Source organism: Notolabrus celidotus, chromosome 3 (genome assembly GCF_009762535.1).
Source record: "Notolabrus celidotus isolate fNotCel1 chromosome 3, fNotCel1.pri, whole genome shotgun sequence".
In the NCBI taxonomy this organism is placed as follows: domain Eukaryota; kingdom Metazoa; phylum Chordata; class Actinopteri; order Labriformes; family Labridae; genus Notolabrus; species Notolabrus celidotus.
This window is the reverse complement of record NC_048274.1, coordinates 31570331-31588677: the sequence shown is the minus strand read 5'-3', so window position 1 is coordinate 31588677 and position 18347 is coordinate 31570331. Positions and strand designations below refer to the sequence as shown.

Below are 18347 nucleotides of genomic sequence, written 5' to 3'. Positions count from 1 at the left end.
AAAAGGAACATTTAATAAAAACAAGTGTTTCACTCCTTAAGAAATCATGATGTGATCAAAAGTCTGAATTAAATTGTTCTGAAGTCTCCAAACTTCTTGGCAATTCCAAAGCTTTGTTTTGAAAATAGCTGTAGATAATAAAAAGAAATGTGTTGCAGTATATTAAGTAGTTTCCATGACGCTTTAATAACCCTGTTTAGCTGCAGTCTTCTCTATAACAAAGTGTTCCGCAGCAGCTTACTGTAAGAGCATCCAAGAGGAGTGATTGATAAGCTGTAAAACTCTGGCTCTGTTTTCAGAATCAGTCATGGCCGCAGGGGAAAGCAGCTCTCTCTGTTAGAGAACATCAGTGCGGGAAAGTCCCGCTCTCTGATAGATCCTCTCACTCAGTCACGGCATGTTTCCATGTAATTGTGGTTGAAAAGCCAGAGACAGAGTTTAAACTGTTTAACTAACAGCACCCTTCAAAAGACAGGGTCAGGCATCAATGGTGCCATGACGGTGCAGGACATGAAACACATGGCTTCCAGAAGGATCCTCGGGCTGCTCGTTCATTAGAATTTTGCAGGAACTGGTGTGAGAGCAAACTTCAAACAGTCATGTACAATTAAAAACATCTTAAAATCTCCTCTACTACTCGATATCACTTCTGCATAGCAATTAGTAGTTAGAGTATTAGTAGTACAAAACAATTCACTAAGCTGGATTCGAGACAATGTCTTTGTTTTTCTTTTTTTTAATTAAGGAAAATTGAGCAAATTGTTTTAAGGGTGTTGGAAACCCAATTAATGTTTAAGCTCTAGAGAAGAGATTTCCTCATAAAACTGTTATTTGTGATGCTTTTCTTTTGCGTTTTTTTACTACCTGATGCCCACGTTACCATATTTCCTCTTTTGATTACAAACATGCTTTTAAAGGGTGCAACAGTCCTTCCACTGTCGTTACGGGAAATTAAAGCAGCTCAAAGAACAATCAGTAGTAAAATATGTTCATTCTGTTAGCACCCCCAGAAGAGGAAGAAGCTCTTGAATAGTCATAACGTTGTCTGGAATGTTGTCTGTAAATGACACAACTTGCGACATGTGTGTAAGGAGTAGAGAGGAAGAGATTGTCAACTGGTATGATTGAAATTAGAGCATTGTTGCCGTAGTTCAGCAGCTGCAGTGTCTGTTGCTGCCAATGATGACACATAATGCCACCGCTGTGCTTTTGAATGGCATATTTCACTTTTAAAAAACTCCCCAACCACTCAGTTGACAAGTCAAGTACGGATTCAAATATCCCTGTAGGACTTTGAGTTGTGCTCCAACCTACGAGCTAAACATACCAGTGCAGTTAATCAGACTGATGTCAGCCGGCAAGCACATCACCAACGCCTGAAGAGAACTAGTGTGCGAGTCGCCTGTCGATGAAACACTTAAACTCTGTCTCCTACCTCTGACTCATGGTTTCAGACCACACTGGTGTAGCAGTTGAGCATTTTGTTGAATGATTGATCTAAAAATTAAGATACTAACGTACATTTGATTGAATTAATTTGATTCCCAAAGCAAGAGATTTGTAAGAATTACTTCTCATTGTTGGAATGGACCTAAAAACTGATTTGAAATGCAAAATAATGGAATTTTAAACGTCATTAAAAGTGTGTTTAATCATGATTGGCCGTTAATAGGTCAGAAATAGGTCGCAATTAAAACAGTTTATAGCTCTCCTTCAAATATAGCACACGTTAGGTGAAGGGTTTTTATACATTTTAATGCAAAGGTGTTATAGCTCATACACCTAAAATTAAGATATAACTTAAGCTAACAGCAACTAAAGAGACTGTAGTGTCAACCCTCTGAAGGAGCTGAACTGATCAGTAATGTGTATTTTTGTGGGTCAAACTTTTATTTTGCATGATATTCTCAGTAAAATATCATCTTTCAGCAGTAACATAGTCCGTCCAAACACCAACATTCACTCTGAGAGCAGTTTGGTTTGTTATTACTAAATCAAGAGGCTTCAGGTTTTCTCTGTGCATTTTCTTCAAGCAGCCTCCGAGCTTTAAACATTCAGAAAATGTTTACTGCTTTAGTATTTTGTTTTGGCTGAGCTCATGGAAGAAACACTAGTGAATTATGATTACGAGCCAAAACAAGAAGTATGCTGAATATGAATTTCTTAAACTGAGTGAACTTGGCTCCGAGCAGTTTCTGAAACATTTATTCCCCCTTTTCCAGGAGGCTGAATTGCTGAAATAAACATTCAGTTTGGGCACTTGCCAGGATTAATGATTGGCTGTTGACAGTCAGTGACTCCAAAATGTTCAGTCATGTCCAACGTACCTTGGCTGACAGACTTCAAACTGTTCACACGCCAGCTGAGCTCTCCTGGTTGTACAGCTATTTAGTACAAAGTAGCATCTTTTTGGAAGTTATGATGAATATTTTAGGAGAAACGTGGGTTTGGAAGGGAAGGGAAGGGAAGAAATCTACAACAGCCATGTGATTTCAAATTGGAGCCATGCCACCAGGTCTGAGTGGAGGGTAATTATTGACTTTGTGTTGTGGCTGTAAATTCATCATCACCATAAGCAGACACAACGTTAAAGCCAGAATAGTAAACCATTGTCAACAGTAGACCTCTAGTGTTTGGAAAGTTCCCCACAGCTCTATTCAATGTATGCTGATGTACTTATTTTTACACAAAGAATGGCCTCAAGCTGTAATCGATATACAGTGTGTGACACCATTGTCTCACTCTCAGTTCACTCTCACACACAAGTGGATTGATTACTGCTGATAGGCTTCTTCCCTATAATCTGTGTTTAGCTCTGAAGCTGTGGGCTCATGTTAATGAAATGAGGTGTGTAAGTATTATGTGTGTTCAAAACTATTATCTGTTTAGATATGTTGTCCAGGATCCACCTCTCTCTGACTCAGTTTGTCTTTGAGTTAAGCCAATAGTTGCGTGACTTCATACTCTAGTCATTTAGTTTTTCATTCGAGCAAACCCTGATTGGCTGAGATAATTAATTTGCAAAGATCTGCAGTTTGGAGTTGACCAAACCAGTCAAAGGCTGCCTTCATCATTCTTCCAGCTTTAAGTAGGATTTTGGCAAATAAATAGAGTTTGATTTTCCTGCTTTTTTTTGTGATTAAGAATTAATTTTGTTGTCGTTTGTTACATAAATTGAAATATGATGATGTTCATAAGCGTGTGCTCACAGTCACAGAAGTATCACTGAGAACCATAGTTTGTTAGGCCAAGTGAGGGAATTAAGCATAGAAAACTATGAAGTCTACTGACTTTTACAAATGGGAAATGACTCCCAGGTCCATGTGATATTAGTGAGTGGATGGAAGACATTAGCAAGAGGTCAAATATTCAGTAGTCAGATATATACCAAGCGGCAACCTCCAGTCTCAAACGAGGAAGCCCATGCGGAAGTGTTATAAACTGCAATACATCAAGAATCCACTTGAGGCTGGCTGCAGAAACACCGGAAACCACATAGACATGACTGGGAAAAAGACGATCTTTGCAGCATTAATAAACATGTTTACAGTCTGGTTCAAAAAACGGCTTGGCTCTATGAAGCTAATCTCTCTATCGCACACACTATACGGGGGTGGATTGGAACACAACGGTTCAGAAGATATTAAGATTACAGGTTTTTGCCCAAATAAGGACATGCCTGACTTGACTCCCGGACAGGAACACACAGCTTTTGGCTTGGAGGCTCAAACTCCACCCCTTTACGTCACACTATGCCTGGTTGAGTTCCGCATTTCCAATATGGCTGCCGCCGTCGATTGGCTTCAAAACAGCTCTCAGGAACAGATGGGTGACGTCACGGATACTACGTCCGTATTTTATACAGTCTATGATATATACACATATTTGGTGAGGAAACCATAGTGGTTACAACCTCTGATGTTAAAATATGAAGCCAGTTCAGGGTTCTAAAATATGTTGGCACTATTTTGAATCAATATAAATTTGCAAACCAGCAAATTCTGTTTTTCAACATTTTACACAGCCTCCAAACCTTTTTGGGACTAAGGTTGTACATTTGTGCAGGATAATTAATTTCCACGTATTGCCGTATTAGCTGCGGCACACTGTCAGTTCAGCATCATCATTACTAATCACTCCAAACTGTCATCTCCATGTTCAGCCGACCACTTTACCATGCTGCATCTCAACTAGAAGCCACATGGTGAAGTTGTTAAGGATCAACCTTATATAGGTTCCCTCCTTGTTAGGATCTATGAACTACTAACCCTCCATGTACCTGCTTCACTCTGTGACCTGTAATGGCAATAAATACATCAACACACTGTGAGGGCTGTGAGTGACTGCTTTACAATTTTTTCAGCTGGAGGTAGTCTTCATCAGTCAACATATACCTTTCTGAAACTGACATTCTGACAGCCGCGCTCGCTTTCTGCAGCAGCTCACCCGGTGAGAGTTGGAAAGAAATGGGTAGAACTCCAAACATTTTTCTGACTCTCTGAATTCCTCACATTTCTACTTTTGTCAGCTCTTAAAGTTCTTGGAAGAACTAAATAAGTTGCCTCTGCGCTGGCAGTGATCAAGTCATTGTGCTTTCACAGAGGAGGCAGGAGTAGTGAGACTGAAATGTAATGAAACTCCAAACAATGCTTGGAAAGAGTTGTAGGAATATGCAAGCTCTGCATTCACTTACCTTACATTTTTAAATCGGGGTGGACTGGTACAGCTGCTTCTAACCACACACCAGGGAATACAGTGACCTTTGTGCTTCCTTTAAGCGCCAGAGAAGTTATTTTCCTTTTATTGAACTCCACTCACATCTCCAACCAGCTTCTCCCTCTGACTACAAAATAACCAGCTTCAAGAAAATAATGTGCTACTTCAGTTTCGCAATTCACAGTGTTGGGCCTCTGCCACCTGTTGTTTGGCTATAGATGGCTATAAATGAAGAAGAAAGTCTGAAATTTGGCTCATATGTTATGAACAATATACAAACAATAAAGTCTTTAGCATTATAACATAAACAACGACAGTATAAGTACATGTTCTACTTTTTAAAGAGATACAGTGTGTGTCAACAATTATGAAGACTCTTTTTAGAACAGCTGTCATCCTTCACTCCAACCCCCTGTTATTTGCATACACAGGAGATCTAGTTTTTGATAAATGCAGTCATACTTATACACACTTATATCTGTTAACAGCTTCATTTTAACATTTATATACTGCTTATCAATCCTTAAGTGGAGCACCTAATAGTAGAAACATTACATCACTTGATCCTTGTGGGAGCCTTGGGCAGATTATTATGCAGTGCTGAGAAATTAGATTAAATAGATACTCAGGGCTGCACCTGCAGAGGGGAATTTCAGTGCTATGCTAAGTAATTTAAGTGAATTCATTGAATCTCTGGAATTATAATTAGCTTAGATAATCATTAGCTTTTTGTTGAAATTTTGCATCAGCATGGCCAGTTTAAATATTTAGGTAAGAGATGATGTACCATGAGTGATGATGTATAGTGAACGGATGATTATGTTAATCAGAATCCAGACAGGGTGAGCAGGACCCTGAGGTGAAGGAGTCTTGTCACATCATGAAGAGGCTGCTTAGGCTGCTCTCATATCTGTGCCCTGTGGTTGTCATTATCTTGATTCTCAAGACCAGCCTGAGACAGACACTAGTGGTTTTTGCCAGTGTCAACAGGCTGAGATGAAATGTACCAGACTCTGTTTTGACGTGATGTTTATGATCAGGTTGTCCTAGATATCCCTGACGTCTATTTCTTGAATGAGAATTAAGTTCTATTTTTATAGGGTGTTGACCAAACAGAATCAAGTGTTTGACACTGCCGGTAGGTAGAGAGCTGGGTGATGATATGATTTAACATCTGTAATAACAGAAAGCCCTTTCGTCAATTACATTGAGTTACCTCAATGTAAATCAGTTCACAAATTATAGCAAACACTTCTTTAAAGGACATTTAAAATGCCTGTTAAATAGTCCTGTTGTTATTTTAAATCTTTGTTTATGCTTATTCTTAAAACAAATTAAATCCAGTTTAGTCAGACAAATAACGAAAGTATCCTCTATAATAAACTGATGAACGGTTGAGTCTGTGTTCTGGTTAGCATGTTATTTTTGGAGCACTGATAGAAACCAGTTTATACCACGTCCTCTGCTCCACATCCGCCCACAGACCAGCGCTACCTCTGCTGTCTCCCACTTGTCAGACACTGGTTCTCCAGCGAGTTGTGATGAACTGTCATGTGCGTGACTAAACCGGTTCAACAGCGCGCCGTTGGTTGGAGAAATCACTCAGCCATTACAGCCCCTCAGTGTCTGTGAAAACAGCTTCAGGCAGGGCGGTTTGGACCAAGAGATGGGGAGAGACTGTTTTCTCTGCAGCAGGGAAGCACGGTTCATGCTTCTCCCTAACCCCTTGCAAACAGCATGCCAACACAAGTCTCAAACAGCACCTTCTCTATCCACTTGTAAATTCACCAGCTCGGCAGCACAGGAAGGGAATGTAAATTAGGTGTGACTAACAGCAAGATGGGAATCCTGGCAGTTTTTCCCCTCCTCTCTTGCTGTTCTCCCCCGGCTGCCGAGGGTTTTGTACACAACCACTTTCCCGCAGTGCTCGAGGCTGTCAGCTTGGTTTCACATGCAGAATGACTTCAGCTGGAGGTGAACTAAGCTGAGGATAGATAAGGAAAAAATGATAGAAGGGCAGAATGGCTGATCTGTTTTCAGAATGAAGCCATTTTTAAAAGATCTCTGGGACTTATCATTAACTAGGAGTACTTTCATATGGACCTCAAAAGCATCGGACCATTCAAGCACCATGAAATGTACGAAATACAACAGCCATGTGTGATTTCCTAGAAACATTTAGCTGTACTGACTGCTGGAAGGTTTGTAGTATAGGTATACTACTTTGTTGAAGGAAAAGGTTGGCAATATTTCTTGCAAAATCCATGACAAGAATAAAATAAGTAGTTGATGAATAGTACAGCCTGTGTGGTCAAAGCATGATGCTGATCATTCCTCTATACTTAAGATCCAAAACTACTGAAAACACACCAATGAGCCAAACATTGTGTACATTAAGAGGAAACCATGGGCGTCATGGGTTTATGAGTTAGTCCCAAAATACACATACCCGATACTATAATGTATCACACTGCTGAAATTGTCCCAAAAAAATTCACTATTTTATCCTTTTGTCATACTCCCCTTGCCCCGAGCATGTTCTTCATTTTAAAACACACACTTGTGACAATTTCACACTGTAAACTGACAAATTACTGGTTCTTATTCGGGATTCACCGATCCAACTTTTATCCAACCTCAGCTCTGGGTATCACCGATACAGAGTACTGATCTGATAACAGTGTTAAATTCATAACCTGCATGTCTCTGTGGGGATGAGACTGTCTACTCTATCACTATCTACTCTACACTCTGTCTCTGCATCACTCACACACCGTGACATTAAACTGTGACACTAAACTGGGACACTAAAGCTTCTCTGTATACGAGCTGATTGATACGTCTAAGATACACTCTACCATGTTGTCCATGGCTTTTTCATGATGCCAGAATTGTTTCAAAATGACATGCACTTTAGTCAGGTGACCAGCATTTGTTTTATGGCAGTCAAAATCAAGCCACTTGTTTGTGTGATCTGTGGAAGTTAGCTAAGAGTTAAGTACTGTGCACTGTGTAGCTTGTGTCTAACCGATCTACTGTGATAACAGGCAAACGTCAGAACTCCAGATATCTGTGCTAACACAGCTTCTAACTTTGTTGATAAGAGTTCATCAGTGATAGCAAACTATACCAAGTGGTCAACCAGGCAGCAGAATCTTTTGTTTATAACAACTTGGTTGCTGGTGCCAAACAGTACATCTGGGAACCTTCTCTAGACGCTTTCAAACTATAATAAAAGGGATGGGCATTTCAAGCCAAAATACTATTCGATAGCATTGGCATCTATTCGAATAATCCCCCCCCCCCCCCCTCCCATACACACTCCCATACACACTCCCATACACACTCCCATACACACTCCCATACACAGACAGCTGTTCTATTAACAGCCCGTTTGTGTGGCAGTCACGTTACCCAGCAGCAGGACGAGTTGCTGCTAGTAGCAGGCACTGACAGCATCTGTCTCAAGCTTTACGCCGGTGTATCTGTGACGTGGCGTGCCATGTATGTTCACATTTTACAGCTATGCTGTCTCTGAAAATACATGGAGATAATAGCCGCGTCTGTCGCCAATGTTTTTTTCTTCTTTTGCTATTTAATGCAGTTAGCAATCTTCTTCTCCTGTTACTTAATGCGGTTAGCAAACAGCTTTAAGACGCTCTATAGCCACCGTCTGGCGGGAATACTATATTACAACCAGGCACTGGTAAAACGATGAAAAATTTTACTTTTAAAATAAGAAAATGTTCAAAGTAAGTCTTATATTTTTACAAAGTGAACGAATATTCGAACTTCACTACCCATCCCTACTATGCTACCAGCAACATGAAACAATAACTTTGCAGGTACTGCAAGAAGATGTAAAAATTGGTGGCACAACAAGCGATAAATCCACTGCTAAGCCTTTGTTGTTGTGCTATGTTGGCTCTGCTTAACAAACCTCACAGACCCACCAGCATGCTGATGACACATGATGTAGTACGCTCATGTTGTTGCCTTGAACACAGAATAGCAAGGAAGTGAATTGATTAGACTGGCCCCAGACTTATATTCTACTCTCTACAGATTTGACTGTTGTCACTGCAACCCAATCCAGCTATGGACTGATATCAAATTTCAGGATCGGATTGTGGCATCCCTTCTTCTAATTGATCCATAACAATGTCTGTTAAAGGAGAGAAAATAGAGCAACACCAGCTTTTACAACACATACCAAAAAGAAGACTGTAAACATCAGCCTCTGCATGAGCGTCCTTTTGGATTTCACATGCAGGAAAAAATGACCAGCTTGAAAATATGCTGCACAATTTATTCCTTGACATCATGTTTGAATTCAGACCATTAAATCCCGCCATTGAGATTCTCATTGTTGCAGCGTTTTCGCTGTGAACTGCTTTCTCTCCAGGCAGTGTACTTGTAATAGACTCTGAATTGGTTATTGCAGGAGCCCAGTGGGAACCAATGTAACAGATACAGTTGGAGGTGTTACATTCAATCACAGAGCCGGTGGTGCTCCACTTTAACTTTTCCTTTTCTGTGTCACCATTTGTAGTCAGGGAGTAATTTCCTCGTGCAAAAATGTGTCATCTGGAGGTGTACCAACATGTGGTTAGAGTGTACATGCAAAGCTGTCCTAGGTTTATTATTCAGGTGAATTGGGACTGGTGTGTAATAAAAAGATAGAATATAAAATCCATCCTTTTTATTCTCCAGTGCGTGGGCAGTGACTCTCACAGAAAGAGAAACAGCGACCACACAATTATTCTTGTGATTATTATTGCAAGGAAGTGGAGGGGCTGCATGTTATTGATGTCAGGGAGGATGTCAATGAACCTCTATTGCAATCTAATAAATACTCCTTGCACTGCTGCCCCTGGATTTTCAAGGGATTATCTGAGTGCGCTTTCCATCAGCGATGAGCTACATTCCTCCATTATGTGTAAAGGGAATAGTATGCATACAGTCATATTAGCGAATATGTAAGAAGGGTATTGAAGTGTGGTGTATGTGTGAGCATGTGTGGCTGAGTGTGTGTTTTTACGGTCTTGATGATGGAGAGCTAGCCCTGTGCAGACAACCTGTGCTTATTTTATGGCCTCCTCCCCAGCTGCAGCATGTGGGCAATAAACCTTTCTCCAGCAATCTCCAAACAGTGCAGCAATCAATGGGAAATTATCTCAGCCAATCGATGGGCCAGCCTTTCTGTTTCTCCTGCTCTCTACCTCTCCTGCTGTCCTATCTGTATCCTTTCCTCCCAGCAACCCTCCCTCCCTCCCCCTCTTTCTCTCTCTCTCCGTCCCTCTCCTCATCCCTTCTGTCTCATTTTTGCTGTCTCTCTGTTTTTTCCACCCACTCCTTCACTCCTTCCCTCCTTCCCTCCCCCACTTTCACTTGCATTCCCTCCAGCTCTCTCTCGGCTCCGCAGCACCTACTCTGAAATGCGACAGCTCAGCAGCTCCAGAGCCATTAACAAAAGTCGCCTTCACCCAAGGAATATGTAACAGTGCTGGATTGACTTCCTGGGGAATATAATGAGTCTGACTTGTTCATTCAACCACAGGGTACTTCCTCTGACAGTCGTGACAACAAGGCCCACTTTATTGTACAGTCTGTACTGTGTCGCTGTTTCTGTTGCCCTTGTTTGTAGGTGGCCAGTTACATATCACCTTGTTATTCCTCCATGTGTCGAGGATATTTCTGTACATTTTGAGCTCAGCTCTTGGACTGTTGGACTGGACTTAGTATTTCTGCAAAACCAGTCCAAGTCTTATTAGCTCTGTAAATACTTTAACTTAGTTGTACTCAAACGTAAATCACAATAATTAAGAGATGACTCATCAACAATAGAATAATGTAATAAGCATTTTTGTATTGCCTTTATATGCCCTCCATGACTACTTCCAGAAAAGGAGGTTATCCAGACATCATCACCTGGCTGTGCAAATACCCTCATTTCAGAGATTGTTTATTTCAACATGTTTGGTTTTCCAAACTCAACTGATGGTTCGCTCCAAATCAGAAGTGCATTTCCTAGAGTGTCCAATTGAGGCTGTCTCCAAAAGCCAAGAAATCCCCTTAAGGCCCCATGTTAAAATGCCCAACTTTACAGTAAAAAAAAAACAGGTCAACTTCCTGGTTTAGGTCTATGTAGCTCATTTCTTAATGGGTACACATTATGGGGTTACAGTAGTATGTTAACACCCGTCAAGATGATATGAAGGCTTGGAGCAGAGCATACATTTGAATAATTAGGACACAGCAGAATAAACGTACACTACCAGTCAAAAGTTTGGACACACCCTCTCATTCAATGTTTTTTATTTATTTTAATAATTTCCAACATTGTGGATTAATACTGAAGACATCAAAACTATGAAATAATCTTGGTTTGCCATAATATGGATTACAACAGTAGTCAAATAGGGCTAGCCATTGTGTACTAACCCTACCTCGGATCAGCACAACTGATGGTCTCAAACACATTAAAGGTGACATATCATGCAAAATCGACTTTTTAATGGTTCTCTACCTGAAATATGTGTCCCTGGCATGTCTACAAACCCCCCGAGAATGAAAAAAATCCATTCTGCCCCTGTTTTGATTTCTACACCTTTCTGTAAATGTGTCTAAAACGAGCCGTTTCAGACTTATGTGTTTTTGTTACGTAACAACAATATCGGTCTGTCACGAAGTCAGAGCTCGGAGCTTGTTCAGCCCATAGACTGTATAAAATAAAACTCAACCCTTCCTCCGTTTTTCTACATGTAGTAGCTGTAGCTGTGTAACAAGACACATCGACATACTGACAAATAAAACAACAAGAAACACTAAATCTGTGACCAATCCTTCAGAAAGGTCCTGCTGCCTTTCTGGCAGAGGTCAGTTTTACTCCCCATGTCTGCAGATTTGAAGATCTAGTGGATGATTTTTATTTATCATGGATAAGTGCTAGAGCTAGTTAGCATAGCCACATAGCTACATGTTCATAGCTGTGTACCAAGACACATGTCTACATACTGATAAATAAAACAACAAGAAACACTAAATCTGTGACCAATCCTTCAGAAAGGTCCTGCTACAGGCGCCTCTCCATCAGGATCAGATTCTGGATCAGATTCAGAGGATTGAAGTAAAGCGATCTGTGAGCAGCCGTGTATATTCAGCCAACATGTAAACATTAGATCAACGTGCCGATGAGCCGAGGCCACATCCACTTCCTGAGGGGGCGTGGTCAGAGAGAAAACAGAGTGTTCTGAGGAGGGTTGAAGAAGAGTGTTTTTCAGGCAGGCCAAAATCTGATTTCAAAGTGTTTTTTTGAGCATAAACTTTAAAGACATGTTTTGGGGACCTCTTAGACCAATATATATTGATGAAAAAAGCGTGATATGTCACCTTTAAGAAGGCAAGTCATTCTACAAATTAACTCTTGACAAGGCTCATGTTAATTAGAAATCCTTCCAGGAGACCACTTCATGAAGCGGACTGAGAAAATACCAAGAGTGTGCAAAGCTGTCATGAAGGAAAAAGGGGGCTACTTTACAGAATCTAAAATATAAAACATATTCTAGTTTGTTTAACACTTTTTTGTTCATTAAATAATTCCAAATATGTTCTTTCATAGTTTTCATGTCTTGAGTATTAATCTAAAGTGTTTCAAATAGTTAAAATAAATACAAACCCTTGAATGAGAAGGTGTTTCCAAACTTTTGACTGGTAGTGTACATGTTGTTACGTTGTAGCTGTTGAAAATAATTTGGTTGTCAGCATTTTCAATAATCCTTTGCCTTCAACACTTCTCTTTAAAAACCAAACACAGACTATATCCATGTTTTATACAGTCTATGATTCACTTTCAGCACTCTAACAGCACAGTTCAGCCACAGCAGGCACTCGTTTTCTGTGAAAAGGCTCTAAAGTCACCATAAAGCCGCCTGCCGAGCACTACCACTAAATGGTAGGAAGACTTTGTTAGCAACTAGAGAGGGAACTTAATGGAGCATTTAGCAGCTAAAGAGCCAAATAATTCCCTCAGGAGCTGGAAACAAAAGATAAAAAGATTACTTTAGTTACAACTGCCAGGTTGCTGTGAGACTGAAATAATATTAATGCTGCCTCATTTCAACTGGAAGTGTAAAATGCAACCTGTTTAACTGTTTTTTAGAAGGTATACATGTCAGCTTTGTGTTTGCAGCTTGGTGAACTAGTCGCAAGTGCCTCAAACAATTATGGAAAATGTTCTTTTTTGTTATAGTACTTTTAATTTATCCTATTCATTGATTCATGCACTTCTCAGCAGGGGGCGTGCATGCAGCTGTAGGGCAAATTGCAAAACCTTAAAAGATTTTGCTTTCCAGTGTGAATGTTTCAAACTCATTATGTAGTGTTGCGACTTAAATTTGCACCTGAGAAAGCTCTTGTGAGAGCAGGGAAGGACATGCAGCAAAGGGTCATGGCAAGGAGTCAAATCAGCAAGGACTATGAGGACTAGCGCCTCTGTACATGGAGGAAGCACTCAAACTGCAAGGCCAACCACTATACCCATGCTTGCTTTCTTTTAACAGTCACATGTATCACTCGGAACATATTTGCATGGTAAATGTAGACAAAAAATGCTCCTTCTACAGCATGCTGTTATTTGCCTCATCTAACACCTACCCACCTGGTGGGTTCAGGTATTAAACATAACTATTAACAGCCAGTCTTACAGCCTCATTATGCTAATGTAGCTCCTGAAGAGGCATCCATATTTATTATGTCAATATTTAGTTTCATAACCAGGTAAGAACTCTTCAAAGGAGCTTTAATGATCAGTTTACAAGCCACAAGCTTGGAAATCCATAATTACTGGGCTTTTTCTTCACACCAAAAAATCTGATTTATCACTTGATAGATTTCATACTGTAGTCCTGAAAAATGTTGCTTTAGAAAATAACTTTACATTCTCTGTTTTCATTTCAGCACTGCACTTTGTCATTTCGGTCAAAGAGGAATGCATTATGCTCTGTGCATATTGGGCTTACTGTGTTAGCGTGCGCCAAATAAGTAACAACCTCACTAAAACTACAAAGTGAGTGCTGTCAGTGCTTGAATTGATTTATATAAACCCTTCATTTTATAGATGCTGATTCATCTCACTGAAATTTTACTTTGTAATGACAGCGTAAAACTCCCCGAGCCAATTTATTTTTTAGAATATTGACTTTGGCTCTCTCCTGCAAAACACCCATCGGGATGAAAGAATGATGCATTTCTGTAATAAGGGGTTTATCATTAGAGTAATCTTGGATAAAGTTTTGGCAGTGTTCCCCAGAAATTCCAGAGGTGTTTCCATGCCTAAGCAGCTCTTGCTCTTGGCAGAACAGACTGACACTGACAGCCATTCAGACATGCTAGGAAATGTTGAGCAAACAGCACTTCTCCTAAACACCTTGTTTATGCTGCTACTACCTGCAGAGTTCAGCCATAACGTGACAACATGAAAAGAAAGCACAAGTGACAACCACCTCCCTGCCTGTCACACTTGTATCATTCTTCTGCCTCAGCCAAGGGGAAAACAGCCAGCTAATGTAGTGGTTCGACAAGCAGGAGGCTCGCGTTGGCCACATAGACTCTGGGTGGTTATTTGCCTTGGAGTTAAGGATAGGGTCAAACAGGTTATCAAAACCCAGCAGAGTTTGTTTTGCTCTGAGAAGGATAAAGCAGCAGAGAACAGTTTGTGAGAATGAGCTCTGATGGAGAATCTTAAAATGTGATCGATACTGCTAAGGCTTCTCAGAGAGAGAGAGAAAAGTGTCAGAGTAGATGAGGAGGTCAACTCGGATCAGTAGCTGCAGGGGTTTTGTTTACGCACCATAGCTACAAGCGTTATATAAATAGTAACCTGACAAAATCCCTCTTTGAGATTCTCAGCTGTTTTCATCTTTGTAAACATTCTCAGCAGAGGTTCACATGAGTTAGCAAGCAACAAATTATAACTGTGGAAATTCTCACAACAATGGAGGCTACTGTTGGAAATGGTTGTCTGCTAATCAGCAAGTTCATGCAGGTGCTGTTTGCTGGCTCAGCTACAAAATCCAGACGTATTAATGAAAGAATACTTGACTGTTACATTCTTGGCAGCCATAGAAACATGCACTGATATAAACATTCCTTGGAAACATGAAGGGGGAGAGTATTGAGACACTGTCAGAAGGTGTGATATCTGAGTTATTACTGAGCATTTGAACATTTGAATCTCAAAGCAAATCTTTTGGACTGTTGCAGATAGTTTCAAACAGCTTGGTTAATAATGGGGTCCCACAAGGGTCAGTATTAGGCCCCTTGTTTTTTCACTGCGTTCATAGTAATGCTTATTAGTTGTTGCTCTTTCCATTGTTATGCTGATGATGTCATCTTGTACACCATCTGCCCTCCTCCAAACAAGCCCCCACCCCAAGATCACAGCCACTTTGATTAGATTTAAGCTATTTCATAAATCCAGATGAAGAAAAGTCAACAAGACCACCAAATTTAAATCTACAGAAAAAATAACAGCAGCTTTTTCACCTTTAAAATAGGGATATGTGTGTAGTTGACAAACTCAGTTGAACTGATTAATACTTTTATTGTTGAAGGACCAAAATGTCATATGTCTACTACTCAGATATATACAAGCACAGATGACAGACAGCATCTGTAGAGCAGCCCAGTTTGTCAGTAAACACTCAACTGGAGACATTTGTAACCAGCACAATCTGAACTTTAAACTGCAAAGAGGACCGAAGGCTGGGGGTGCTAGCTCTGCTGAAGTTAGCCACACTAAAGGTACAGTGTGTAATATTCAGAGGCATTTAGTGGTACAGACTTGATAGTCTGAGACTAGTGGATATAATAATCATATTTATGAGTATTTAGTGTATAATCACCTGAATTTAAAAATATTTTTGTTTTTGTTAACTTAGAATTAGTCTTTAAAGCTGGGGTTGGTAGTCAGATTTAGATACACTTTTTGTTATACTGGTTAAAATGATCTTTATGTCCTGATGGCAATCAATACATAATGTGTTCCTAAAAAAGAGCGAAAAAAACGCTGCTATCTACAGCCGGAGTAAACCTGGGAAAACACCAACCAATCCCTCGCCTTTAGGGTCCAAAATATGAAACTAATCAAATCCCATCCTGCCGTTCTGCCCGCCTCCTGCGCGTACACTTCATGTTTGTTTGTGTTTTTAACTTTCACTATGATAATGTTTTGGTGTTTTCTTACCGCTGAGAGAGACATGAGTTGACGTAGTGCAAAACACAAACGATGTGCTGAGGACCGGTTTTGAATCAGTCACACTCATATGGTCACGAATCAGCGGCGCTCGTGCACGTGAGCAGGGACGTCGTTTTGGAGGAGCTCCGAGGGGAGGGGGGGAGGGGTTAGACAGCGTCCTGAGGAAATGCTACATTCAAATTCATGCTAGTTTTCCATGACTACCAACCCTAGCTTCAATATCCAAATAAGCAGTGGGTCCTCTTCCAGCAGGACGGAGGCCGCCATCTTGCATTGCCATATTTATACAGTAGCACAAAACAGACAAACTTGTGACGGCTAAACGTTTTTGATCAAATATTTTACATGTTCCCTTCTTAAAAACACAAAACATTATGCAATCTCATCTACCCTCTACGCTGAATATTGGGAACATCTTATGTGATTCTGCCACAAATACACCAAGGGATGCAGTTTACATTCAAATCATTTCTCTAGACATTCACATGATGTACAGTACAGATAATGTACAGTACACTGACATGCCGCCGAGTGCTGTCATGAACAAGTCCTGTGTTTTAAACTAACCGCACATTTTTTGCATGTCTGGCTACTGTTAGAGCTATCCTTACAGCACATCTATAGAACTGGATTTAAAGACATCTTATTTTGCTTCTTACAAAGGCTGTGGTCTAATCGCTCTTTGTCATGGAATAAAAGGTCTCATTGGCCTTTTACCTCGTCATTCCCCCCCTCTCTCCATCTCGCTCAGCCGTTCTCTCTTTCTCTCCACTGTCTCTCCGAGGCCGCCTCTAATCAGCAGGCCTTGAGCTCTCAGAAAGGTCACTCTGTCCCTTTGATGGTGTTTTGATTCATCCCTTCCTCTTTTCTCTCCCCCTCCCACCCCCTTCCCTTTCACCCCCTTTCTCTCACAGGGAAGCTGGAGAGTCAGTACCACCAGGGCGCCAAGAAGGGGCTGGTCCCGTCAGCTGCAGAGTGATGTCAGAAGGGAAAGTGATCAGGAGAAATCGACCCGAGGGAACATGGATATTCATGTTAATTGCCACATTTTTCATTGGGTTGTTCCAACATTTGATCAAAGGTTGTCAATGCTGAGTTGACAATGTCAGCTTTATTGCATATTTAATCACTGACATTTGCATTTAGCCAAGGGAATATCGTCCAGACAGATGCGGCAAGATACAAAATACTTTGTACAGATATTCACCTCCTGCTTTTCTATTTGATTGTTTGCAGAAATAAAAAGTATAATATGCTTTATTTGTGCTTCTCTTTCTTTAATCCGGTAAAAACTGATTTTTCAGAATTAAATGAATGATTTTTGTTAAATAGGGATGCCATTTCTAGAAGCACTAGAATGAACTAAAGGTTGATTTATATTGTTTTTATTCAACTCATCGCCTCAGCAGAAAGTATTTTCGCCTCATTTTTTATTTAGCACCTTTTAACCACAAGACAAATGCTGCCCTGCTCTCCTCGTCATCACCAGCTATTACCCTCACACCTTAGGCCTCATTTTGACCAACAATAGCCCTGTGTTAGAAAGCACAGCCTTCTCATTCATGTCAATGAGATCCTTGCACTGGCACAGCAAGGGGGATGACGCAGAGGGCTCCAGCTAGGAAATACAGGGTCGTCAAGCAGATCATCACACTCATTATGTTCATCAGCGTGACCCAATGTCACCCAGCAACACTCTGTTTAGCCTAATCAAATACATGCATGTGCACATTCCTTACATCATTGTGTTTCAACTTCAGCAGTTTGTTGTTTTGTTGTTTACCTCACAAGCACTGGAGGGGAAGAAGAAACTGCTGATGGCATGAGGACTTCTTACTTGTAACTTCATGCCTCAAATGAACCTAAAGCCAACATCAGATATACCCTAAGACTTGCTCATTTATTGTTCGTCCAGGACTTCTTTGATGGCATTTCCTCTGCGCTTATGTAGCAGATGTAATAGGTGAGCACTGGTTTCTCTAAAGGATAATCCTTTGGATATCAGTTTTGCCTTTAGCTATTTGAGTTGACGTTTACATCATCTTAATAATAGAAGTTTCTTGGGGCAGGAAACATCCTCTGAAGTCTAAATTCTTTTTAGGCCATGATGAAAATTTGATGTCTTCTTTATAAATTGCTAAAGATGTAGTGGTACTGACACAAAAATCCATATTCTCTTCAAAATGCCCAAGCCCAGCAGATATTCAGTCCTAAATGATGTGATTTTGTACTACTTCTAAATCTACCAGCCTTCTTCTTCATGTCAAGCTTCATTCTTGTCTAACATTTTTAATCCAAAGCTGGAATGACAGACTCCTGGATGCAAACTCCTGAGTAAAGAGTCGTCTAACGAGAGTGAATCGGTTAATGAATA

General features: G+C 40.5%; 1 protein-coding gene across 2 annotated transcripts in view; it reads left to right on the top strand.

Moving 5' to 3' along the window:
* Window positions 1-17233, top strand: part of trip4 (thyroid hormone receptor interactor 4) — a 98857-nt gene extending 81624 nt beyond the window's left edge. For both annotated transcript variants that reach the window (XM_034680938.1, XM_034680936.1), the window contains exon 13: window positions 16888-17233. In XM_034680938.1, the coding sequence (XP_034536829.1) occupies window positions 16888-16952 (65 nt within the window). In that variant the 3' untranslated portion in view covers window positions 16953-17233. The remainder of the gene's footprint in view (window positions 1-16887) is intronic.
* The last annotated feature ends 1114 nt before the right edge of the window (window positions 17234-18347 follow it).